Genomic DNA, 27,533 nt, shown 5'->3' on the forward strand with positions numbered 1-27,533 from the left:
AGATTATCTCTACAGGCCAAGGAACAGATGCAGCTGCCTGCCAACACTGCTCCAAACTGGTGGCTATTTTGTTATGCAGGCAGCAACCAAAGAGAATTAGAGACCACATCCTTTACAAAACCAGCCATCTTCTTGTCACATTCCCAAATGTGTTAATTTGAATGTCTGCATCTTTCAAATGGTACCTGTCAGTTCACACTACCATGACTTTCAGATTTTTCACTTTTTTGCACCGTTACTTTCTCTAGCAGTAGACTGATGGTCAGACAAGGCAGTGTTCTATCAAACAACTTCATCCAGTGTAGGGGAAGAGAAACAGGTAGGAAAATAAAGAAACAAGCTGCAGGCACACATGCCCTTCTTCTGGTCCAAAACACAAGCAGCAGATTTCAAATACAAGTTTCTGAAGTGCTCAGAGTTAACTGTAAGACTGCTTTTCAAAGAAGAGGTAAATAATACTTCTGAAGAGAGAATTTTAAAGGACAGGAAAAGCCCCAAGGGGGAGGCTTGTACACAGCATATTTTAATATGATACTAAACCAACAAGTGTGATCTTCCTTTTATTGTTAAAGACATAATAAAGTCTATCCCACCTATAGACCTGTTTCCTGACAAGCTAAAATTCCTCCTATGCAAAAGATTCTATTTTAATTTATTTCCATTTACTTAACGCTGTATTGTGCATCACTGCTATTTTGGGGGCTTTTATTGTTTGTGGTTTTGTTTTGTGGTTTTTTAGTTTTGTTTGTTTTGTTGGAGGTTTTGGTGGGTTTCTGTTTGTTTTGGTTTGTCATTTTTTGGTTTTCTTGGGGTCTTTTTGTTCTCCCTCCCTCTCCCCCTGGAGAAGGTAGTTTATTCCTTCCCCTCTCTCTTTTTCCTGTTATTATTGTAGTCTACTTTCACTTCAATTATTAAACTATTCTTATCTCAACCTGCGATTTTTTTTCCCCAGTTCTCCTCCTCATCCCACTGGGGAGCAGGGCAGGGAGTGACCAAGTGGCTGCATGGTGTTAGGTGGCAGATGGGGTTTCCCAACACTTCCCTCCACCTCACACTGAGTAATCTTATCCCAGAGCTGGTAAACCTTCCCAGTGTATTCCCGAAGTTTACATTCAAATGCCAACACACAGAATGGTCAGTCATCTTGAATTCTAGGTAATCATCAACTGCAAACACAAAAGATGCTTAAACATTTTAACTCCTTTATTATCTGGGCACAAGAGAAGTAACTACCAATAAACCCCCAAAAGATAAACATTTTCTTTTCACATGGTGGTTAAAAGTGATTAGAGCATCTCGTGACTGTGAATGAAAGTAGTGTTTCCAATTACAAACCAGTATGTGCTAAAATCTCAATGGAACAAGCCTTAGAAGCATTCCAGAGCACAAGGCAGTGCCCTTCTAATTCACACAATGATAAAGGTAATTCACAGTTAATGTTTGTGAATATCAAGACAATGTTACAATGCAAGTTTCTGTACAGTCAGATGTAAAGAAATAACCAGAACAGTAATTCTAGTATATTGTAACTGAACTTGCTTAAGCATTTTTGCTGAGATGGTTACCTGAAGATTCTACACCAAAAAGAAGTGTTAAAATATCCCCCTGGATTTATGCATTACTTATAATCTCATTCTATGGCAATGCATAAATCTCTAGAAATCAGCTGTTTCTGCTGTATATATTGTGTTTATACAAATTAAAGCAAAAAAGATGGTAGATTATTCAAGTGGTACAAATCTTTCAGCATTTTGCTAGCAAAAAAATACATGCCAAGATCACAATAAGCAGTATCAGTACCCACAAACTGTAGCTTCAATTATTTTCTTTCTTTTTTTAATTTGTATTCTACATAAATCACTACTGAAGGCTAATGTTTAAGTAGTAAATAAATTGGACAGTTGTAGGTCAGACAAAACTTGTTCACCTAACTATGAAAGCTGATACTGTTTAAAAAAAAATCACAAATAATGCAGAATGAAACTATAATGCATGCAAAAGTGAAAATGTATTGATTCCCACTGTTTGAAGAAAACTACTGCACTCCATCTTAATATGTATCAGACTGATTTTAGTACAAGACAATCCCAAGAGTCAGGATGAAATAAAGCAAATATTTTAAAGATTTAAGAGCTGTTATCAAAAATAAATTACATTTCTTCAAGTTAAAGAAACATTGCTATGATGGCTGGGAGCCAAGCAGCCTTTCAATGGCTGCATTGATATCTCCTCCTGTTGCTATTAGCGCCTGTAAGTTTGCTTCGCGGTTCAGAAAGCCCATTGCACTCAGCTGCTCCAGTTGTTGCTGGAATCGAACTTCTGGATTTTGTAACTGCTATGAACAAAATTTCAAGATATGAACATATTTAGCAATGTATAGGATTTAAACATAGCTGGTTATGCACCACTGTCTTAACTGATTTCTGACTATAGCTTTTTCAAGATCCCAAAACTATACTATAATATAAATTCAATTCACAATTGCATAATTTTTCAACTAGTCTTGAATTTTTAGAGTACCTACATTTACACAATACTCTTGAACTGCAGGAAAAGCTGCTTGTTTGATAAAAGGGGATTATAATTAAATTGGGTAAATTTATGTCCCATTAATAGCTTTGTTAAAGATATTAACACAGGTATTTGTTAAAAATGAAACAAAGTTCAACCTTGTAGTGTGGAAGAGCAAGGATTGTGATGATGTCACTGTCAGCAATGGTGAACGTCACAGGCTTCTTCTTTTCATTGACATAAAAAACACCTCTTTTTTAATGCTCCAAGTATTGGTTGACTAAAATTACCAAAATTCTAACTGTTAGGAAGCCTCAGTCTAAGGCAAACTGACAGCTGTGCTTTATGGGATAATGCTACTCACAGAAACTCATGGCAAAATTCTGCATGATTTCAGTAGTCTGATCCTTATTTCAGGGACCTTTTTGAATCAGAACATTGTATGAAAATAATATGCTGGAGTAATACTGAGAAGTAACTTTTTAAAAATTAATGCATTGATTTAGATACAACACAAAACTTACACAGCTACCACTAGTTCTCCTTTTGCTCTAATTCAGTAGTTTTATACATAAAAATACTACCAGTATTTTAAATATGCATACGATTCCAAATCGGTACATTGTAAAGATGTAATCTAAATTGTAAGAAATGCCCCCCCCCCCCCCCCCTTCACCTAAGCAAAACTAAATAGAACATTGACTCAATAGATTTGACAGCATAAATGAAAGTGTGTAAAAATATGGTTTCTCACACTCACACCCACCAACACTTTCTTGTTGTTTGGTAACAAAAAAAAAAGTCTGTCAGATCAGCAAGCAGAACTCATCCATCCTGTGGAAACAGGTGAGAAAAAAGCAGGACTGACCCTTCCAACAGCAGCCTGCTATTACACTCGGTATACCACAGTGTAAGGATGCTGTTTCACACAGCACTCTTGAGAGTTAACAGCATGTCTCCTTTAAAGGCAGTCTTGCTCACGTCCCTATAACTACTGGCATTCTGGAGCTCTCTGGAGACCCTTAATCCCACACAGGATGTTAACAAAATGCACTGCAGCCTTGACATACAAGATGTCAGTGAAGCCATACAACAAATTCAGGGTCCAAATAACCAGAGTGTGGCTATTCCAAAGCGTGGGCCAGAGGCTTGGTTACACCTAGAGAGTAATAGCCAGCAATAAAGACAAAGCACAGAGGAAACTGTGTTCAATATGCTTAAGCTTTTCTCCTGCCTGAGCCCACACCTCATTTGCCAGTGAACCTCATCACCTTAATCTGCCTCCATCTTTCCAAGAATTTCAGAAATTCAAGGGTATGAAGATGAGTGTATAAAAACCAGCTCTTCAGAGGACATGTTTTCCATTTTTTCCCCAGCATTTACTTGCACAGCTGCATCAGCACTTCTCAGCCTCCTCTGCTCTCCTTTGATCAGATGTAGCCATGGACCCCTCCTCTCAACTATCAGCCTCCTTTCTAGTGGTTTGCAATAATATCAGAAAACAAAAATACCTAGATTACTGACATACTTTACCTGAGCATTTGCACCAGCAAGTGCCTGCAACATTTGCTGGACAAATTGCTGGTGACCAGGTTCAGCAGTTCCTGATGCTGGATTTGTGTTTTCACTGGGAACAGAACTAGGTACAGTGGACCCTGTAGGCGCTCCAGTGCTTCCCAATCCACCTAAACCAGGATTAAATCTGCATAAATGACAAAAAAAATACACCATTTGAATTATAAATACAAGTACTAGCTTGTCTCTTCTCATATAACCACTGAGTAAAAATTCTGCAAAAAAGGGGACAGCAATTTAAAGTGCCGAGACAAGGACCAGAGTCATCACTGTTTAGAAATGCATGACAAGTAAGAACTGGATAGATTCTAAAGCAAGTTTAGTTAAACTAAAAAAAGGCAGAAGAAGTAGTCTTTAATAAAAACAGAGTTGTAAATTCAGAAGACTGATTCTTACCCTGGTATAAGCCCTGGTGCTTCTGTTGCAAGTGTCTGCAAGCCCTGCTGAATCTGTAGCAGAGCCTGCATTGCTCTTGGGTTTGACATAGCTGATAATGTGTCAGGATTCTGCATCTAAGAAAAGGGGAGGAACATTAATATTCGATGTTCAAAGTTGTTAATATCTTTCTGATAACTTGAGGTCAGATAATAAGTAAATACATAGCTGGCAAAATTTACTTAAATTTTAAAGAGGAAAACATACTGGGTTCTTCAAAGAAAGCTGCTGCAACTATTTTAAGAAAATATTTAAATCACAACTTGCTGTCTACTATTTGGAGCTGTTTTACAGAAATAGTGGCCTAACAACTCTCAGAGCACTTAAGTGTCCTGACTCTTTTCTCTATTAATATTATTAATTCCACCTGTTAGATAGCAGCACTTCTTTCCTAGTTCCAGTGGGCAACTGCTCTTTATTGAAAAAGATGCCTTCCATTACGAAGACGAACATCACATGGTTTCTGTCACCCAAACCCATAATATAAATGCCAGTAGATAAGCAAGAAAATATGAGCTGCAATACTGTTAACATTCTGAGAATACACAGACATTACCTCACCTGCCAATACTGCTAATCATCTGATCTAACATAGTGAATACAGCAGAGAATTGGCTGTGCAGATAAACCCCAAGGTAATATTGACAGAAGATACCCATAGGAAACAGACATGATTCTTACTATGTCTTCATTAGTTACCATTTATTCACAGCTTTCAAAACATGCATGTGGTTCTAGCTTCTCAGATACTACTAAATCATCACAAAGCACTGGCATTACAAAACACTACAGCCATTCACGTGGTTGAAATAATTTAAACACTTTCTTCTGAACACTGAGCTTCTGAACTTGCTACTGTAATTCATGTATGCATTAGTAGTTTTACTCACACAAGTGTTGGTATGCAATCAGATCTTGGCAACACACCTTAACTCCTATTTGCAAGGACTGCCTAATGATGAAACTCACGCACTGGATTAAGTACTACACACTGTGGCAGATACCTGGGCTGCAAGCACAGTGTTGTTAAGAAGGGAAGACAGTGGTAGGGCAGTCTTCACAGGCGAAAAACTTCAGAACCTACTTCTGAATTAGCTAATGACTTGGGTCTTCCAAGGTATGCTGCAAGATCTCTTTCACAAATACTTAAGGCAGGTTTGAAGAGGTATGAGTAAAGCATAGAAAAGCTTTATTCTAATAGTGGTAAAAGTACTAATCTTTTTAATTTGCAAAACAAGTCATTCTCCGGCTGGTGTGCAGTAAGAACAATTACTTCTAAGCAAAGAAGCAAAAGCAAATTTAAGTGGTTGTGCTAGCAACAAACAAAAATATCCACTAGAAATCAGGTATAGGTTTTGAAAGGGATAGAAACAGTAAGAAAGAATTATCAAGAGAATCTAACTTCATGTTTAAAGCAAATGAGAATATTACAGAATCTAACTTTCAGCCAAATCAAACACAGACATCAATTTATTGAAAATACTGCTTATTGACTTGCAGATATTTATTAACAGCTAGTATCGTATCTTACTTGCTGAAGGAAAGTTGGAAGTTGTTGTCTCATTTGTTCCTGAAGGTGAGGATTTCCAGCAAACAAAGGATTATTCAACATTATCTATGGACAAAACAAAACATGACAGTTTTCTCAAAATAAAATGTTTAACTTCAAAGATCAAACAGTAAAAATCACTGCAGGGTCATTAAGACAACTACTTACATGATAATAGTTATGAAAATAACCTCACGGAACAATCATCATCTACTCCTTTGCCCAAAACTTGTTACAAACCACTAGCCTGAACACACTGCAGGTTTTTTTTGTTGTGTTTTTTGTTTGGTTAGTTGGTTGATTTTTTTTTGCGGGGGGGGTCCCTTGTTTGCTTTGTTGTTGTTTTGGTTGGTTGGGTTTTAAGTGAATGAATTGCCAGATACTTGCCAAGACAACCTCACTTCTATTACATGAAAATACTTTTCTGCTCAGCCTTCTCTACAGATTTAAGCAATAATATCTCTGTAAATATCACCTGAAGTCAAGCATATTTTCCAAATTGGTAATACAGAAGAGCTAACTTTTTTAATCTCAGTTCACAATTTTACTTTGGATATTAAAGGTTTAATTTGAAAAAATCTGAAAGCACATCTACAGTATCATTCATAAGACACCATCCACACTTTTACAGTGAGCACATGTCACAAAAGAGAACTTGAAACCAGAATGACGTCTAGATGTGATACCAACTACCCTCACTTCACTTCTCCCCAGCTAGTGGGGGGTGTATATTTACCAGTAGATCTGCCTTAATCTACAACCAAAGCATTTGTTTTGTTGAAATGGTTCTTGTGCTGGGTCATAAGTTTAGGGCTGTACAAAACATACACAAAGTTACAAACTATTTTAGAAGCATGCCTGGCATGATGTCCAACTACAAGCTGACAAGTTCACTGCAACAACTGTTAAATTTACATAGGTAATAACTTCAGTGAGTTAGGAATCAATATTAAAAACTGGGTTATTCACTACAGACAATTGCTGAGATGTTAGCATAAGTATTTACTGTATCACAGAGTCAAATCCTCTCCACACTCACCCCCTCCCCCTTTTTTTTTATTTCAATACACACAATATGCATTTCAATACACCAAATGCATTTACCTGCACTGCAAGATCAGGATTCTGGCTCAATGACTGCATCATGCTTCTCATATAGGGTGCAGACAACATATTCTGCATAAGTTGTGGGTTTTCAGTTATCTGCTGTAATAAGCTCTGCATTCCTGGTGTGTTGAACATAACAGCTTAAAAAGAAAAAAAAATTTCAAAGACCACTTCAGTAAACACCCTAACAGACAAATCAGGCTTTGTTTCTAAGAGTTTTTGTTTCTAGGAGTTTTAGTCTTTGAAATGCACCTCAGGGGGAGTTCTGCTTACAGAGACACAACTGCTCCAGAAGTTAAGACAGGCTGTATCCAACAAGCAGTCATAATAAGTATTCACATTATTAGCTGTTTTTACATTTGCCTCCAAACAAGAAAAATACTAGCAGTCATTTACAGATTCCGTACCTTTGTTATTTTAAGGCAAAACACAAGTACTGTTATAACTTAGTTTACCTTTCATGTTTGTTTTTCTACAGAGGACATTGATACTAGTCAAATGTTTTACAAAAGTAAATAGCAATAAAAACTCTCACTCAAACTTCTTCCTAATGAAAGAATCTTTTTATCAAACTCCCAAGCATGTGCAAATACATACAACTGCAATAATAAACACACCTCCTTGTCCCAGACTTGGTACAGTTGAGCTCCGTCCCGTACTGCCAGAGGTGCTATTTCCAGCACTGTTACTGCCACCACTCTCACCAGTGGTGCTGGTGCTTGTAGAATTCTGAGAGCTGGACTGAGGAGCCCAAGGATTTGGTAGAGGATCTCTGTTTTCTGTACGAGATGGCTGACTGTCACCTCCTGCTGGTGCATTGCTTACTAAAGAAGCAAATGGGTTACCTCCAAACTACAAAGGAAGGAAAGCAAACATGTATCATCTACTAAAGCCAGCCATTTTTATATCTGCTACAGACACCAAGTTACCTTTTCAAAATTGCACACAAAGATCAATATTGATAGATCTTGACCAGTTATACTTACAATTCTACAGTAATTAATTGTAAATATTTTGAAAAAGACACCAACATTGAGAGATACTAGCACCTTGAAAAAATTAAGTAATATTTATTCCTGGACCTCATAATTTTAAGGCAAAAATTTAAAGGTATTAAAATTTAAGTAATATGGGAATTCACTAACCTTAAACACACAAAGCAGTATATGTATTTATTTGAGCTTAGGAGAGGACAGAATTTTTTTAGATCTTTCTTCGTAAGACTAAGCCACACAGTGACTTCAAGCTTCAGTAAATGTTTTGTCAAGTAGACATTTGAAAATTGACATTACTTCCATGCTTTTGTTTTTAAGAAGTATTTAATTTCAGTGAATTTCAATGTAATCTTTTCTCACCTGTTCCTGTGCTGCATTCAACATTGGCTCCTGAATATCTGTGTACATACGTCTCAAAGCATTGTATCCACCTGGTATACTTTCAAGGTTGCTCAAGGCTCGGTCTTGGTTTCGCATCATTTCCTGCATCATTGCAGGGTTTCTAGCAAGTTCTAGTGTCTAGGGAAGTATAACATTTATTCTGTATTAATAAGAAATCCATTTTAAAGTGAAAATGTCAGCATTTGGCAGTATCTCTGTTACCGCTGTCTAACCCAGTTTGAAATTATGATTAAAGCCAAATTAAGATGTCAGCTTAGTGGGAGCCAACTGAAACTGGTATTTAGCCAGCATACTACTACAACTGTCACTATGCTGACTTGGTCAGGAAGCACTTGGTTAAACAGAAGAAAAACCTTGACTGAAGTTCTTTCTTCACCTCCTCTTTTTAACATAGCATACTCCTACCATTTCTAACATCATTACAGCAGACAGCCTGTAATACAAACTTTAAAATAAATAACCTACATTTTCAAAAGCATCTGTTTTCTGCTACCTTCCGCTACACAGCGTATCTTGTAATCTGCCACATTTACATACCTTCTAATTTTAAAAGCACTCAAGTACCCACAGTTAGATAACATGAAAACATGTATTTGGGAGAATTTCTACTTTGGGTAAGCTCATTTTTGGCTAGAAAACAGAAGGTTTCAAGTGCACATATGGACATCCAACTCTTACCTCAGAAGACATGATTACATAGACTTTCAAGACAACACTGCAGATTTTCTGAATTATCACTCTATTTCAGACATTAGCAACTAGAAATACAAACACCAGTTGCCTACAGCAACCTTTTAGGTATTTTCTAACAAGCTTAAATACTTAAAGAAAGTTTAAGCATTCAACTAATCATGTCCAATCCCTGCTCTGTTGTTCACAGTTACAGTAAAATCAAAGGTCATGAACTTGCAGAGATCCTTCTACATACCTGTCTCATTATATCTGGATTATTCAGCATGTGACTGATTTCCGGATTTCTCTGTATCAGTTGCTGCATTTGAGGGTTAGCCATAATTAACTGCCTCATCAGGTCAGGATTTGAAAGCATGCTCTGAACAAATGGATTTTCCATTATTTGAACCATCATTTCTGGGTTGGACATAAGTTGCCGTTGCATCTGACTTTGCAACTCTGAAAAGTTTGATGTGTTTAAACCCAGGCTACTCAGACCTGCCAAACCTCCAAGGCCACCTTTAAGAGGATGAAAAAAAAATACAATTGAACTTTCAGCTTCTAGTATACTTTGAATCACATCCAGGTTCTTCCTAAATACGCAATACTTGAACATGTCCCACACACTTCAAAATAATGAGAATGAATAAAAAGTCCATCTCTGCAGGGCTGTTAAGGTGTTACCCACTAAGACCTTGCTTCTTTAAATAACAATATACATTAAAAAATCCAAACAGCATGTGAAATACAACTTGTTACAATTCTAACATCTTTTCTTCTCATTTTCCACAGCTAAGATGCTAATCTGGGGACCTTAGGTGTTGTTATCCCTTCATCATCCCCACCCTGCCACCCCCACCCCCCCCCCCCCCGCCTTCCACCTTTCCCCAGTAACACTTTATAATGCATGTATAATAATAATTTATCTGCCACCTTTTGGTTAGATTATAACCAAGAGAGATCTCCCAATATGACTCATTCCCTAATTTAATTACAAGTACAGCACCTTTTCTTATTAATGCACACAGAACTAATTATGCTTTGAATTCCTCTCCTTTGCCAAGTCCAAGCAAAGCATTTCAGAAGATACTAGTCAGTGTGAAGAACTGTCTCCACCTAAGAAAGCAACTGCTTACTATAGTCAGCTTTTCCAATTCTCTCTTCCTCACCCACTGAAAGCAAATAAGATGAAAAAGAATGAACCAAACCCCCAACTGTTATTATGAAAATTATAGATAGTATTTAAGTTAGTAAGACTGCAGTCTCTTTATTGATAAAAGACTGACCATGCTGTCAGACTTGGAGCCCAAGAAATACTGAATTTTAAGATTAGCATCAATTTTGTTGCTTCTGTACCATATCTTGACTTCATGTTACAGGTCCAGTTTCATCACTACTCTCCTCACAGCAACTTGGATGCCCTTTTAAGGAGCACGAGGATACTGGAAGGAGTTTCCTTACCCATAGTGCCAGGACATATCAGTGGCACCTTACTGCTGAAGATGAAACAGCACAAGTCTAAAGTTTGTGGTGAAACATTGAACAGGTTGCCCAGAGGAATGACAGGCCCCTCCATCCCTGGAAACAGTCATGGTCAGACTGGACTGCATTCTAAGCAACCTGATCTAGTTGAAGATGACCCTGCTCACTGCAGGGGAGCTGGATTAGATGACCTTTGAAGGTCCCTTCCAACCCAAGCCATTCTACAATTCTATAGAAAATTATAGGAACAACTTTCCTCTGATAACTTACTAATCAGAAGCCTTGCACAATCAATACTAGGAATATCTATAAACAGTTTTTTCAGTGTTGTGTTTGGTTTTTTTTTAAGTTTGTCTACGTTAGAATAAAACTTCAGAGACAATTACCTGGATCCAAGAGGAGATACCCACCATGCTACCTAACAAATATTCTTACCCAAGCCAAAAGGGTTACTATTTGTTGAAGTTGGTGTTGAGGTACTAGTACTTGATGTTGATGTGGTAGCAGTACTCCCAGCAGAGTTTGCTTGTTGAGCTGGGCGGTCTTGTGATCTATAATGCAAGTTTAAAAGTTGCAAGTTTAACAATTTGATTTAAATAATAAAATTAAATACAGGAATAGTATCATACTTCAGAATCTTAATCTACGTTTCAAAAAAAAAAAAGAAATCACACTAAAGCACACTTATCTCTAGATGGCTTCCCATAACAAATCTTTCTCAGGCATATGTAATATCAGCAATTTTTCAGAACAGTAGTTTGAAACATTAAGAAAATGGATGGGCATCACTGAAGCCATTACCACCTTCTCACCCTTTCCCTGGGACGCCCACCAAATGGAGCTTCCTCTGTCCTTACCTTGCTTTAAAGATCTTTGCCTTAATCTGCTATATTCAAATACTATTGATAACATGGCTGAGCCTTAAAGAAATAAAGCCTAACAAGATGTAATGTTGGGGTTATTTTATGCCACATCTTTAATGAGACACCTTACTGAACATGAAAGTCAGTTAACATTTCATTAGAAGACAAATACCACAATCTCAATAACCTTGAAGACTTCAACAACAAGGTAAAAAATGTAGCTACAGAAAGTTAAAGCCAGCATAATTCAGTACAGGCACTGAAGTCTGCTCAAGTCATATACTTGCCAAACCTTTCTACTGCATAGGCATAAACATAGGTGCTGCCATGTAGTAAAAGAGTTTGAGGAACTGAGCTTTTGAAGAGAGGCCAGGTTAGTTTTACGCAAGAGAAAGGCTAGTTTGAAACCCACAAAAATCTCTAATTTAGTTGAACAATCAACCTCAAATGCCTGGATTTGTAGAACTACAGCATAAAATAAAATATAGAAACTACGAATTCAGACCTCAGACAGACCCTGAGGATTTGACAGCACACTACATTTTATACCTCAGAGTACCTTTCTGCTACTGTAAGGTCCTGTGCTAATTTCACTAAAGCAAAAACCAGGGGAGAAAGGAGGAAACAAAACAAAGCAAAACAACCACCAACCCAAAAAACATGTTCTCTGACTCCAGGCTAAACAAAACCATAGACAGAAACCAAACAAACAATTAAATACTTCGCACACTTCACAAGTTCATTCACCAAAACATCAATACTAGCTTAGAAGTGGCCTGTGTGCTAGTATACCCTGCTGATTTGACCAGCATTCTTGTAAACAGGCATGCAAGTCATGCGGTATAGGATGCCATGGTACCAAATAACCCAATTCAAATTCTTATTGATGTTCTGGGTGTGAAGCAGGAGAAAGGAGCAAGTCCACAAGATTTGACAGTTCTTGTAAAACTTAAGTCCATTGTGATTCCTATGCATTCAGTTTTAGGTATTTTTATTTTTATTCCTTTCTTGTTTACTTTCAGGTCTATCAAAACATACACAGATTCCATTGAGTCAAATCCCATTCTAGAGGAAACCTTCCAGACAGATGCTAACAATTGAGGAAAGAGAATACTTGCATACTTGGCTTTGATATAAGCTGCCATGACAAAGCATCAGGAGAAAATCTGGACTCCTGAGAACAACAAGCATTAATAGTCTAATATTAACAGCAACTGTGAACTTCAAATGCACAATGACTACCATTAGACAAGCAGCTATGATTTCAGTGAGAAAGATTACAGATGGCATACTGACTGTCAATCTTCTGCTAGAGCTATTTAGTTTCCTGTAGTCTAGAAAACACACCTTTCCTCCATAAAGTAAAATAAGCATAACACCCTATTTGGTTCTTCAACTGAGAAACTATTCTGAGGCAACTGTAGCTCTTCATGATTCATGTAAGAGACAAGAAAGGTTCTTAAAGTAGGACAGAAAAAGTAAACAAGACCTGAAACTTGCAGTTCATAGTGCTGCTATAGAAACTGGGGGTATCTACCCTCAAAATAATGGTTTGAGTGTCAAGTCTAACAGCCTCGGGTTTTTGAGTGAAATTCCTGTGAAGTGGACATCATATTTTATATGTACTTTGCTATTTTGTTTCCTCCTGTTACTTCTGAACAGGATATAGGTGTGGTCTTGGAACTTTGTATTCAGGAATATTCACTAGCCATCGCTAATCATTCACCACTACTCTGACACAGTACAGATCAGGTTACAAGATTACACTCAAAGCCTATATCGCCCTGGAAAATGCAGCAGTAATAATGTTATAATTTTTTAAACAAGGATTGGTTGGGATATATGAGGATTCCTATTTGAAAGTTACACATTTAATATCGTTTAGAAGGGACAAGACCATCTTCAAATCTAGTTTTGGAAAATAACTTTTGTTTATTCACATACACAGTAGCAGCAACAGTCAACAGAAAAGTAAATGGCTAAGTGTAAAATAGTTGGGAGCAATCAACCTCAATATTCACAGTCAAAAAACAGCACTTACCCAGCCACACCTAATGTCTTGCCTTTTGATTCAAGCATAAAATTTGGATATCTTAATAATATTAAAATAGTTCAGGGCAATGTTATACTTTCTCAAAAGGTGGTGATTTTCATTGACAACCCTCTCTAACAGGTTTTGGAGTGTATTTTTTTTTTATATGAACAAAGCTTGGCACCCCTTGACATGGCTTGTGGCGATGGGGCAGCCCACATGGGAGACCCAGGCATAGCTCACTGTTCACCTTTGCTTTTCTGGCTAAATACTCACTCAGTTCTGCAGTTCTTTCTTAATTTGTTAGTTGCATAAATGCATTTTAGCCAGCATCCACTGTCAGTTTTACTGTGCCCAAAATTGTTGTGTTGATGTTTTATGGCATCTCAGGGAAAATCTGGAGGCTTCCAGCATAAACAGGCAGATTTGGAAGACTTTAGGCACCTCATGAACAGCGACGAAGCATACTGGTAGGATATTGTGTCCCTGCCTTGTGGCAGGGGATGGAAGCAGACTATCTCAAGGGGGGGTCCCTTCCAACCCAAACCATTCTGTGAAGGCTAGTAGGTGAAAACATTACTACCTCATTCGAGGACAGGATAGGTACATGCAAAGGGTCTGTAGTTTTCTGTCTGTACTTCCTTGTCAGAAACACGATTAAAAGATACTGAAGATAATGGTAACACACTTCTAAAAAATACTCAAAGAAAGTGGGACTCCAGGACAGACAATACAGTCCTGCCAGGATATGAGCATGGAATTAAAGACATCAGTTTCAACAGACACTTACATTTAGTGCTAATGCTACTTAATTTCAACAGGTACTTAAATATAATACTAATGTTACTAACAGGCCATTGTGATTTGGTTAGGCCTAGAAGGGAAAACATACTTCTTTTTTTCTCCCAAGTTCCATTATCTTTACTTCATCACCTGACACCTGGCCACTGGATGAGATCCTCACCAGAAACATGAAAGACTTAATTAGAACAGGAGCAAGAACACTTTTAGTCTAGGAAACTGTTACTGACTAGTCAAGATACATTTAGTTGAGGGATATATTACCCTACCTGCTGATAGGATTTTTTTAGTTGAGCCTTTTCCTTCTGGGCACTTCACAGAAGTAAAGGCACAAATGACACTGCTCAACTGCCACATCATCATTTTAAATTTGCCTCACCAAAAAAACCCGAACCAAACCAAACAAACCAACCTAAACCCCACAAAAACACAAAAAAAAAACAAACAAGCAAACAAAACACCTTAAAATCCAAGTCTTTATGTTCAACCAGATAAATTAGCTCCAAAGCAGTTCTCTCAAATTTTCTTTCCTTGTTTTACCAAAACAGTTTTCACAAATGAAAAGCTGCACAACAGCAAAGCTACATATTATATAGAGCTGATAGCCAAGAACTACAGAGACAGAATAGCCAGCATTCAGCACTAATAAGAAAAGTTAAATAACAAAAAGCAAGAGACTTGCATTTAAAAACATGAATCCAATTAAAATAGAAGACAAACCAAAGAAAAAGAGCATTGTACTTTTCAGACTGTTACTCTGCACCAACTGTGACTAAGGAGCTGACTGAAGTTAGGTTTGCCCAAAAGACAGTTAAGAATTTGTTGTATTTTTACTTCTCAGAGGTAAATAAAAGATCAGGCATCAGTAAGGTTACCTGTTTTGTGTTTTGATAACCAGGTGAACAGTGAGTCCATCATGAATTCCATGCTGAGTCAAAGTATCTTGATCTTTCAAAATTTTTCCAGCAAATATCAACACAAGCTGATCAATGTGAGACTTGAAACGTTTAGAGATTTCTTCCTTGAACTAAACAAAAAAGTTTAATATTATACATTCATGTAACTGAATACTGAACTATATTTGCTTTAATTATTTAAGAACAAGCTATTTTGCTCATATTTAATGTATTACTCCACTTGCACTGTACATTGTTTTGCACAACTACTTTTGTAAACCTTTTTTTTGTCCACAGGAAGAAGGAAAATGTTTTTTAATATAATCAGAAGTTTCACATCTAGATCACTATTTATATAAGTGCCACTTATATATACACACTGCAAGGTATGTATATAACACACTAGTAAGTATACACTAACATGTATATACGCATATACATTACAAGCCATCCACTGCTGAAAGACTGAGAATAGTGTCACAAGTATAACAAATCTTTCTATAGTTTTACTGGAACTGAACAGCAAAGTATGTGCCTTTTACACGTATTTTCTACTGCCTTCCATGTGTCAAAACCATCATTCCTTTTGGCACCGACAAAAATCACCTCTTGGGTGGCCCTGCTTTCTCATTCAATATATCACACAGCTACATGAAATGCAGTTGACCATACTAAGAAAAAAAAAGTATCCTACAGAATTCATTCCATATAGGAAAATCTTGATTTTTCAATTACTTAATCACATTTTCAATAGGCAGGACTACATAAAGTCAAGTCCTACTGTATTAGGCTTTGAAGATGACCTCTAACTGAAAGGTCGGATGGTACAGGAAAAGGAAAAAGAACATTTAAGAGAGAGTCTGAGAGAAAAGAGGTTAAAAGCCTGTGTTTGGGTAGGAGGCTGCCCTAGGTTAGTTAAAAGTCTACTCAGAGTTACAGTTCTTGGCAAAACAACTTTTAAGTCAGCCTTTATACTGGCAATATTTAGACGTGCAAGTACTCCAGAAGTCATTCAGTCCATTCTTTCTGAAAGTGGGTTACTTACCTGAATTATTCCTGACATGATTATCTAGTCTGTTTCCTGAGGTCCCCAGTGACTTTCTTCCAAGAAACCTATTCCAGTGTTTCACTATCTTATTTCTTCATTGTCCTGCCCACAACGGACAATGCAAACAGACTGTTGTGTTCCTTAGAATACAGGATTGCAGTAAAGCTAATCTTTCCTTAATTAGCCTAATTAAGGAAAGTTTTCTAATCCAGTTATTTCCACCACTCCTTAAATTTTCAAATCCAATTACCTCTTTTATTAAGTGTGGGGCTCAAAACTGGCCAAAATACTCCAAACCAGTTCATACCAATACTTGGAAGAACAACAGGATAAACCCCACGTGCTGCAAGCTATATTCCTATTTAAAAGAAAAAGTGAGAAATCCATGTAGGAAAACAGTCACGTAATAATGCTGACTTACTTAATAGTTATGAACTCTAGATCCTAGTCTGCAGAGCAGCTGTTCTGGCAGTTGCTTCCTGTTCTGCATTCTTCTAGTTAATTATTCTTAAAATGTGTTCCAAAGTAACATAAAACCAGCAGAAATACTCACAATTTGGTACGAAGATAATGAATAAGAATAAAGGACTACTATACTGTCCCAAACCCAAGAGTAATGTCATTTACCCAAACTCATTTATTATCCTATTTTGCACAATATGCTGTGACAGCGAGATCCACAGCTTAATTCTCATCATATTACAGCTGATGCTGTAAACAATATTCATAGAATATCTCAAGTTGGAAGGGACACAACTGCTCACACTCCTTGCAGGATTACCTAAAACTAAAACGTATGACTCAGTATCATCCAGACGCTCCTTGAACTCTGACCAGCTTGGTGCTGTGATCACTTCCTTGGGGAGCCTGCTTCAGTGACCAACCACCCTCTCAGTGAAGACCTTTTCCTAAAGATCAGTCTGAACTTTCCCTGATGCAGCTTCATTCCATTACCTTGTGTACTATTGCTGGTCACCAGAGAGAGGGGATGAGCACCTCCCTCTCCACTGCACCCCTTGAAGTTGTAGGCGGCCATGAGGTCGCCCCTCAGCCTTCTCTTCAAGCTGAATAAGCCAAGGCCTGTCACACATTCCTTGAAGCTGCTAATTACCCATAAGGTCAAACAGCATCTAATGTTAGTATCATATAAGGATTGAAGGCTATACCTTTTCCCTGTTTGCATGTAGTGCTATTCAGATGATCTGCAAAAGTAGCACTACAGTAAGATAGGAATGCAACAGCCATCATGCAACAGTGTAGCAGAACCCCAAAACAACCTCTACGGCAAGGTATGTGCATGATCCAAATGCACAATAGATCTCTTTCCTGCCACAATAATAAAGCTGTCTAGAATACCAAGCCAATTTTGTCCAAGGCGTATTTACATAAAAAGCCTGAGATGCAAACAAAAAAAAAGTCAGGTCTGTCCATCAGCTTCACCTGCATTCAGCACAACCTTCGAACTTCTGAAATGACAAGCAATAAGCAGGACAAAGCCCTCTGACACTTCATTCAAAGACTACCACATAAAGTCTAGGTTACCATGCAACATATTTTGCAAATTAAACTGCTAATGAGTGTCAACAGTCAAAGATACCATCAATAACAGATTAGGTCCACACACATTCTTCTGCTGAGGCAGAGGAAAGAGAATCATCTATACATTTGTAAAACAGAATCCCCCAAACATTTTCAATACATGTAGGTTTGGTTTTTTTTTTATTTAAAACTCAAAAGATAAGCAAGTTATTCTGCAGCATCACCTGACTTCTGCCAATACTGCAAGATGATTAGCCTTAGGCTGGAGTTTGGCACAAGTCACTACTGTTCGCACTGTGAAATAAAGTCTAGGAGAGTGGAAGAAAAGGCTTTTTACCACCCTCTGGGGGCAAATACCTATCTAATATTTTCAGCCTCTCACCGTTAATGGTAAATGCACTGCAAGGTCATTTCCCCATAGTAAAGGGGAAAGTCCAGAAGCTTCTTTAAATTCAGACCGTGAAAGGACAAAAGAAATGGCTAGTGACTGCATTCTTACTCCCACAGACCTTTTCTATGTAGGGTTTATAGGACTCCCCACCACTTTCATTGATGTGAAAAAAATTGGGCAATAAGATGCTACAGCACTATGCTAACAAAACACAGCATTAACAGTGAAGACAACTGTCATTTTTCCTTAAACAGAACTGTAAACATCAATCTAGTGTGTGTTCTATTTGAGGAGGTACATAATCAGCAGCAAAGCAAAAACACAAATGAGATTCTCATAGGAATTAATACATACTTGTAAGAAAAGTAACTTTGGTATTGTTTAAATCTTCAGTTTGAACAGCCAAACTAAATAACATTATCAGTAAATTACAGTTAAAATATTTTGTCACCTGGGAAAACCAAACAGAAGGAGTTCAAAGTGTCACTGGCTAGAAATGATAAGCATCTCTGTCCAATTCTCTAACTGCACTGGCTCTTCCTTTTTAACATCATGTAACCCTCCAAGAAATGGTTTGAACTGACTTGCTTTATTGTTCTAAAGAGCAAGTCTTACTTCATTGTAATACTAGGCACCGTGATATTACAAAGATGTTCAGTTATAGCCAAGCATAGAAAAGGACTTGAAGTTGTAAAAATAATGTTTCACCATATCTAATGCCTAACATTCACAGAAATTAGTTCGTTGTACTCCTCTAGTAGCTGAAAGAAAAATAATGTAAAATTATGGTAATTTTAAAGATTTTTTAGACAAATCAGTGGAGAGAAACACAATGGGAATTGAAACAAGACTGACAGCTAGACAGAGGACTTGTTTCCCTATGGAGAAAAGGAGAAAGCAGTCTCACTGGAGTGAATTAATTCAAGGTCACAGCCTCCTCAAAGCATGGTAACTTGTAGATTCTTTTGGCATGAATTAGAGAAAATCTAAAGCTAGTCTTGTTGAAGCCCCTTGCCCACATTACCATTTCACCTCCAGTTAAAATGTTTCTACCAAGCTTTTTAAAGGACAGAAGAAATGTAATTTTTCACACTGGAACATGCACAGGTTTGTTAGCAGCACACCAGCCCTTCTTGTTTACATGCCAAACATCCTCACCTTCATACAACTTTAAAAAATTCAGCCCAATACTCTGCTAGCAAAACTTTTCTTTTTTTGCTCCATGTTAACACAAGAAAGGGTCTACAAAGCAAGTCAAGACTTCTATTATACCTGTTTATCTTTATTGTCTCTGAAGGTTTTAGTAAGGTATGCACGGACAGTACAGCGTTGATGCCCAGTGGTGAACAAATGGATACTTGTGCCTGAGCTAGTTAAAGCAGCCATTCTGTCACTTAACAAAGCAAATGTCTGAATACACATTAAGTAGAACAGCTAAGACACTGTTCTGCCCTGCCACTCTGCACTGCAGATCCATACTTTAAACATAAACCAATTGACATCTGACAAGTTAGCCTAGGAAGGGCCTGGTAAAATTATTCCAGGCAAAGCAAAAATCTTAACATGCAAAATGTCTTTTGACATGTTTACCACCATATTATGATTCAAAAGCTTTTGCTGACTCATTCTATGATCAAAAACTGCAACTGTAATAACACTACTATCCCTTCACTTGACAGAGAGTTGTGAAAAAGTAATAAAAAGAGAAAAACAAATTAAATATATTCCCAAATCTTCTCAACCTTGGCTTAGTAAGACATTTAGAAATTATAGTAACAGTCTGAAAGAAGCCTCAGGGAATCAGCATCCAATTCCCACTGAAAAGTAACAGAAAACAGCCCCTGAAAACTGCAACTGCTTTGAAAATACTAACCTACAATTTTATCTACATAACAATAAAAAAAAACCAAAGCTGCTGACTCTCCCCATTCCACAGAGTCAGAGATGACATGGAAGCAAAGGTTCCATGTCATCTACGCCCAAAGAGGGCTGAACTGCAGTTTATGTTCCCAGCAATCACTCAAACAGTTCTATTACAAAGAAAGGTTTTCAAATCACATTACCTTGTTCACCACTGCTGTTTCAACTGCCTTTCCTATTAACACATATAAAGTGTATTAGCTGGATTCTAGTCTTACACCCACACCCAGCAGTTTCAACAGAAGCTGATTTTGACGAGCTCCAGCTTCCTTTTTTACAATAAATTAATGGCTACAGGTCTTCTTGACCCAAGTAGTAAGGAACCAAACACACTCATGGCTACACAACCACTGACATCTGCAATCTCCTTTCCAGATGAATCATAGCTGGCAATCTTATGACAGTGAATTAAAAAGGGTTTAATTCACAGGGTTTAATTCAGGGTTTAATTAAGGCCAGTTAAAACACGGTTTCACTGCACAATTCTTGGATGCTACATAGGAAAGGGGACTAGAATTCATGGTTTCAAGCATAAAAGCACTTTTGGCCTGAAGCTGTGGTTTGCTGCAGGTAAAGTGCAGCTAGAAAGCCTACCCAATATTAGGCTTCTTTATAAGCATATGCTGTCTTTCACAACTTGGTGGAGTTCCTATCTTCCTTGCCAGTGAGGCACGCTAATTTCAAGATCACATTATTTCCCCAAATTTCTGCAACCAAACTCAAAAAACTCATCTCAAGAAACAAATTCACATTCTTTATGAGCTTACAAGGCTAGTAGCCCATAAAGGAAAACTGCAGCAGTGTAACTTAGTGGAAAGGGCTCAGCACTTGTGTTCTAGCCAGTTTTATCCATTCCAGGCATTTTTCAGCAAGCCACTTCACTCCTCCATGCTTTGACTTAGGAGAAATGGCTATGAATACTTCCCCATAACAGGACTTTGCAATCTATCAGTGAAAAGTATTGCACTTGCAACAGAACTAGTCTGTTTCCTAGCAAATCAGAGAGACTGGAAAAGGACATAAAAGGATAATGTTTAAAATGAGATTTTTGCAGTAGAACTCATTTTTGAGAATCTACCCTGTACTTACTTTTTCTGACAGCATGTTTTAGCCTTCAACTTAACTGGGAGGAGCTTGGGCAACATCCATTTGTCCTGAGGAAATACTGAGACGTAAGTTACTACTGACAGAATAGTTCCTTCTCATCTGACCTTCCTGGTAAGAATCTTTAAATAGCTCAACTTCAGTAAGTTTTAAATTCAAGGTAATAAAGAATATAACAAGTGGACTACAGATATAATGGCCAACATTCTTTTTAGTCTGATAGTGCTAGGGCACCATTAACCCCATCTACAAGAAGTCTAACCAAAAGCATTTTTCACCATATATTCCCAATTCTTAGGATTTTGACCTAATATTATTTCCAGACAGTGACCCTCCTTACATAGCAAGGCTTATAATCACTAAACTAAGATATTGACTGGGCTCTAAAATAAGTATCTTACCATGACACCTCTACCTCATTAGGGTTTTCTCTGCTGTTGGCAATTCCGAACTTCAGAAAAGTCAATATACCTTCTTTTGAAGACTGTTATTCTAACAAATAATCATCTAATATTGCTCTAAACCAATTTTAATCCAGTTTCCAAAATGAGGAGGGGAAAAAAAGTTATGTAACATGAAAAATCAGAGTATACTGCAAGGCAAACTTTAGAGTCACACAAACATGCTTCAATGCACTGATATACAAGATGATGGAAAAACCTAATGCTAAACAATTAATATACTCAAGTGCCTTAGTACCAACAGAAAGCTGACTCAATCCTGGAGAAGAGCAACAAACTAGACTCCAGTACCTAGTTTCAATGTCTTTTAGCTGTACTATTCAGTAATCCACTGACTACGGAAAAACCCGAGGCAGGATTCGATTAACTGAATTGAAATTAAAAACTGTTCTTACGAAGGAAAGCATTACATAGAATATTAAAAGCATACGCATGTCAGGAAAGATGCTCCACCACAAAGTCACCCAGTGATCCCCTTAACATCTACACCTGTGTTATCCTTGTAAGCAGAATATTACCAATCTGGGATCAGGAAAAACAGGCACAACTCTGGATTTATGGATTTAAAGTTTCAACCATAAACTATACTTTTAATTGTAATCAGAAAATACAAGTTTATGAGATCTCCACTTGATAAAAAGCAAAGTCTCAACAATGTATATGTTTACACACCTAATTCAACAGGTCAGGATTTTTATTTATAGTTGTAGAGTAGAGAAAGCACAATATTTACATGTTCACTTTGTTTAAAAAAATATAGTATGAGGTGTGAGATAGGCCATTACTAAAAACAGATAAACACTAAAGAGGAATTCCATTGAAAAGCTGATGTTAAATAAAAATGGGGGGACAGAGGGAACCCAAACCTGCACAAGAACCAAATCTGTTTCCTGTGGAGCTAAACTCAATTTTATTAACTCTTCCAGATGGATGTTACTCTGAAATATTCAGATAATCACAGGACAATAACTATCTGCAAGAACTGCAAGCTTCTAAAACTACTTGTGCAGATTTGCTATATCCACTCTTTGTTTGCTTAACTGTTAAAAAATACAGCAAGGCATGTTACTCTGTTTCAGAACAGTAATGTTCACAGAACGTGCAACTTGGTATCTTGCAGTCTGCACACACACTGGTGGACAGCAACTCTGAGCTAGTTACAATAAAGTCTTGAACATTGCAAATGTCACCCTTGACACCAAAAGAAGCACACCAAATAAACCAAAGGTGGGAAGAAATAATAAATAAACACAGTTTTACCTGAGCTAAAGTGCCAGCACCATCAGCGCCAGCTCAAGTCAGCAGGCTTACAGGTATTCATCTTCATACACCATAAGTTCATGAAGTCTTTGCACAGAGCAAAAGATCAATATCATACCCAGTCAAGAAAGCAAATATTTGGTCCTTGACCTAATACTAAGCCAAACTTGGCTGAGCACAATCAAATAGGTTCCACAAAAAAACAACAGATGGGGGGGTACTTGCAATCAACTGACCTCCCAGAGTGGCTTTGTACTTGAAGGTTATATTCCGTTCCAACCTGCCTACTTGACATCCTAGCTGTACAACACAGGACCAGCAATAACAAATCCTATGTTGCTGAAATCTTCCAACACCAGGGGAAAAGAAAAAAAAAAAAACAAACCAAAATCAACACTTCCCTGATTTAGGACAATTGCAAACCTGATCTACATTAGAAGAACAACATAAAATATGCTTTATGCAGCCCTAAATTTGACCCCAATGACCCAGAACATTTACCTAAAAATGTTCATGCTCTTCCTAGATGGCATACCTATTTCAGTTTAGGACAACTGCTTATTTGAAAACCTGGCAGCTCCACTTGCATTCACATTTGAAACAATCTTGTGAAAGCAAAACATTTTTAAAAATTCACACCTTAAGTAAATCTCTTCTTAACTCCTGAAGGATGCAAAACAAAGGCAGATTGGTTTTCAAGGCAAACACAATCTGCAACTTAGGTTCAACATATGAATCTCTTTCAAAAAAAAATAACAAATCAACAACAAAACAAAAACCCCAAAACCTGCAAAGACTTTCAAAAATTGCATTGACACTGCTGACAAATCTATGGAGAATAGAGACGTGAAAAGTACCACTTTCAGGTTGAGATAACTGGGAAAGCAGTGGACAACATTAAAAACCAAACACAGTAATTTTACCTTTGGGAGAAATGCTTCAATTAAGCTTGCAAAGAGTAGCTGATAGTATACAATACTCCAACAGCTAAATACCATCAAAGACAAGAGAGTAGGCTCACTCCTTTGGCAGATGGAGAGAAGACCACAACAAAACTTATGTCTGGAAAACTTAAGCCAAATGCTGACATATAAATCCCTGAATCTGAAACAGACCCCAGAGTAAAAACTTGAAAGAATTATCAGTGTTTCTTCTCTTCACAGCAACTAGGTGGAGCAAGAGTATTGATATTCTAGCCAAGATGCTGGGACTACGTCTTGGCTAGATACGCTTGGGAACATTTTCTTCATCTTTCTTACCTTCCTCTGATAACCACAAAATGCTATCATGTTTTTGTCTGGCAAAGAATTATTTTGGTTCTCAGCAGATGGTAGAGTACTGTGTTTTGGCTTTAGTCTGAGAACAATACTGATAACACATCTGTGTCTTAGTTGTTGCAAATTAGTGCTTGTTCCAAGTCAAGGACTTTTCACAGCTTCCATGGGAAGGGAAAGCTTCCACGGGGAGAGAAAGGATAGGAAGGGACAGGGGGAGGACAGACAGGCAAAAGGGTTTATTCATACCCCCTCCATCCCCCCCATTTCCTATTATATTTTACTTTTATTTCAATTATTAAACTGTTCTTATCTCAACATACAAGTTTTAATATTTTTTCCAGTTCTTCTCCCCATTCCCCTAGAGAGTGAAGGGCAATAAGCAGGCAGCTGAGTGGTACTTTGCTGCTGGCTGGGCTGAAGCCAGTCAAAGTGTCTTTCAGCTCATCCATAAAGGAATGACTGCAAGCTCTCTATCTCGATACCTGTGGCACTGTCACACAGACTTGGTGAAGTCTGCAGTTACCAGCCATACCAAATAAAGCGAAGTTAAACTGAGTTGCCACATTCAGAGACATTTCTGAAAAAAATTCATGAAAAGCTAAGTAAGCTCTGAATCTCTTCAAACTTCAATTTCTGAAGTATTTTAGAATAGTAATTTCTACATCATTCACAAGGAAGAGACTAGCTTGCTGGAGACTTTACCTTACACTTTAAGCACCCTTTTTATTATTTGTATCTTCCTAATCCAAATAAATGAAATTCTAGTCAATACTTGCTTGGAAAGCCTCCAAGAAAAACAGAAGAGTTGCAGGAAATACAGTGGATGATTCAATAGGTGTCACTGCTTCTGTTGAGCCATAAGCACCATGGGGCAAAGACTTTCATAGGAACAAAAAAAACCCACCAATTCAGCTGCCTTTCAGTACCCCCATGGCAAGTATCATATCAATAACTAGCACATTTAATTACAGCCAAAGGTGCACTTTATTTGTACTGTAAATTTAACAGTTCGAAGACACAACTTCTCTAAAACAAAGAGCTCTCTGCATAACCAACACACTGTTTTAAAGTCAGTTTAGACGAAGATAACCATGGGCAATACAGCACCGTGACACAAGTGATTGCATACATTTTCTATGGTTATACTAGCCAGACAACCTCCTCCTGGCAGACTCAGTTCGACAGGACAATTCAGCTAGAAAGCGACCTACAGTCACCTCCCGAACCGGCTATCAGCACTGCAACAGGGGATAGGGAGAGGAGTTGAAGCAGGAGGTTTCTTCTCTACCCCTACTAGCCTCAGATGGGAGCAGTCCTCTCACGAGCCAGGATCAGCCCTGGTGTTCGCCCGGTAGAGCCCAGAGCAGTCGGGGCGGGCAGGAGCTGCTTTGTCACCGGGAAGGGCCGTCGCCCTACGACGCTGGAGGCGAGAACCGCGGGCCTGAGCTCTCTTCCCGGGCCGCGCTCCACCCGTGCCCGGCCCTAACCTCGGCTAGGCTAATCCCGCCAGGCCCCCACTGACCGTCCCGGACCCCCAGCCGGCCCCGCTGCCCGTCCCAGACCCACAGCCGGCCCCGCTGCCCCTCACCTGCCGGATGCTGCTGGTTTCAGACACAGCGAATTCCTCCTTCTCTTTGGGAGTCTTTACAGTCACTTTGATGACCCGCGGCTCTGCGGCGTTCTGGCTCGGGGAGTCCGGGGAGCTGCGACCCCCCGTGGGGCCGTCGGCACTCTCTGACATGGCGGGAGGGAGCTAGAGGCCTGCCCGGCTGCGGGCGGGCGGGCGGGCGGGCGAGAGAGCGAGCGAGCGAGCTGGCGTCTAGCTGCAAGCGGCTGCAGGGAGCGGGGACGACGGGGAGCCGAGCTCCGCGCTCCGCTCCGTTGCGCTCCGCACTCGCAACACAGGCTCGACAGCAGCGCGCTGAAATACCCAGGTCCGCCCGAGACGCGCGTTGATGACATCAAGCGTCAGGGAAGTTACTAGAAAGGGGCGGGGTCTCTGTGCCCGGGCGTGGGCGCGCCCGCTCTGCCGCGCGTGCGCGCTGGGGCGCGGGCTGCGCGTGCGCCCTGAGCGGGGGGGGAGGGGCCGGGCCTATACCGCCGGAAGCACGGGCGGCGTTGCCCGCTGCCGTTAAGTAGTGTGAGGTAAACATTTGTTCGCGAATTCTAGATTCAAAAGTCCTTCCTTCCTTCCATCCTCTTAAATAAGAATTGAAGTTTCCCGCAGCAGCCTGTGCTGGCTTGGTGTGCTGTTGGGATAATCATAGAATAGTTCGGGTTTAAAAGGACCTTAACATCATTTTTACTTAAGGGATTTAAGACCTGCTATTCAAAACAGGAATGCCAAAGACTGGCTGAAGGCAATTCCAGGTTTTGCTTGTCCCAGGCAGACAAAAATAACTTCAGGTATATTTAACCACTAAGGCATGCCTTAGTCACGCTTGTTCCTTTTCCGTGTTAGTCGTGACCCTACAAAGCACTGAATTCTGCTGCAGCAGAGCACTTTGACATGTGCCAGTACTACACTGTTCTCTCCTCGGGCAGAGTGAGAGACTGCATGAAGAAACGGTTTGCGCTGTATTAACCAGTGATTTCAAACAGAAATCAGATCAGAGTGCAAGGAGGTGGTACTCATCCCAGGCTGTTCCTAGTTTATACATACAGCTCATGCTGACTATATCGTTACTAGAATAGAGTTTGGACTGGAGTAGCACAACTGCTACCTGTTCATGGATAGCAGACATTTACAGCTTAGAGGAATAATCAATAGCGTTATAGAGTGATGTATATTTGTGTCCTAGTTTCAGCTGGATGAAGTTATTTTTCTTCCTAGTAGCTGTTGCAGTGCTGTGCTTTGGCTTTATTCTGAGAATAAGGCTAGTAACACACCGATGTTTTAGTTGTTGCTAAGCAGCACTTACCCTGATCAAGGACTTTTCAGTCTCTCATGCTCTGCCAGCGAGGAGAGGCACAAGAAGCTGGGAGAGTGCACGGCCATTTTCTAGATTATATTTCCTATTATTATTGTTACTGCATTTTATTTTTATTTCAATTATTAAACTGTTCATATCTCAGCCTACATTTTTCTTTTTCCCCCATCCCACGGGAAAGTGTTGTAACTCAGCACCATGCAGCTTCTTGCTCGCTGCCACCCTTACCCTCTCCAGATGGGATGAGAATCAGAATAATATAAACCCCACAGATTTTTTTCAG

At 38.8% G+C, this 27,533-nt stretch overlaps 1 protein-coding gene across 2 annotated transcripts; it reads right to left on the bottom strand.

The window, feature by feature from the left end:
• Positions 1-1,178: 1,178 nt before the first annotated feature.
• UBQLN1 (ubiquilin 1) lies at positions 1,179-26,094 on the bottom strand. Of its 2 annotated transcripts, none has more exons than XM_061456259.1 (11): positions 25,909-26,094; positions 15,300-15,451; positions 11,164-11,279; positions 9,503-9,765; positions 8,533-8,691; positions 7,795-8,029; positions 7,175-7,317; positions 6,053-6,136; positions 4,483-4,598; positions 4,045-4,213; positions 1,179-2,332 (listed from the first exon to the last, which is right to left on the bottom strand). In XM_061456259.1, exons 1-11 carry the CDS (start codon positions 26,059-26,061, stop codon positions 2,180-2,182), a joined length of 1,743 nt encoding a protein of 580 aa, XP_061312243.1. In that variant the 5' UTR covers positions 26,062-26,094; the 3' UTR covers positions 1,179-2,179. The 2 variants fall into 2 exon arrangements, with proteins under 2 accessions (XP_061312243.1, XP_061312242.1); XM_061456258.1 differs by having other exon boundaries at positions 1,179-2,335.
• Between the last annotated feature and the right edge of the window lie 1,439 nt (positions 26,095-27,533).

Source organism: Pezoporus flaviventris, unplaced genomic scaffold, assembly GCF_033815535.1.
Source record: "Pezoporus flaviventris isolate CSIRO_AGI_PZ_B2104156 unplaced genomic scaffold, CSIRO_AGI_Pfla_v1 ptg000022l, whole genome shotgun sequence".
NCBI classification, from domain to species: Eukaryota; Metazoa; Chordata; class Aves; order Psittaciformes; family Psittacidae; genus Pezoporus; species Pezoporus flaviventris.

Bases quoted from the DNA above. Each gene is read 5' to 3' on its own strand.
- UBQLN1 (XM_061456258.1), bottom strand. From the start codon at position 26,061: ATGTCAGAGAGTGCCGACGGCCCCACGGGGGGTCGCAGCTCCCCGGAC. The intron at 15,452-25,908 runs GTGAGGGGCAGC...TTTTTTGTTTAG, and splicing joins AAACCAGCAGCATCCGGCAG to TTCAAGGAAGAAATCTCTAA. The intron at 11,280-15,299 runs GTAACCTTACTG...CTTGCATTATAG, and splicing joins GTTATCAAAACACAAAACAG to ATCACAAGACCGCCCAGCTC.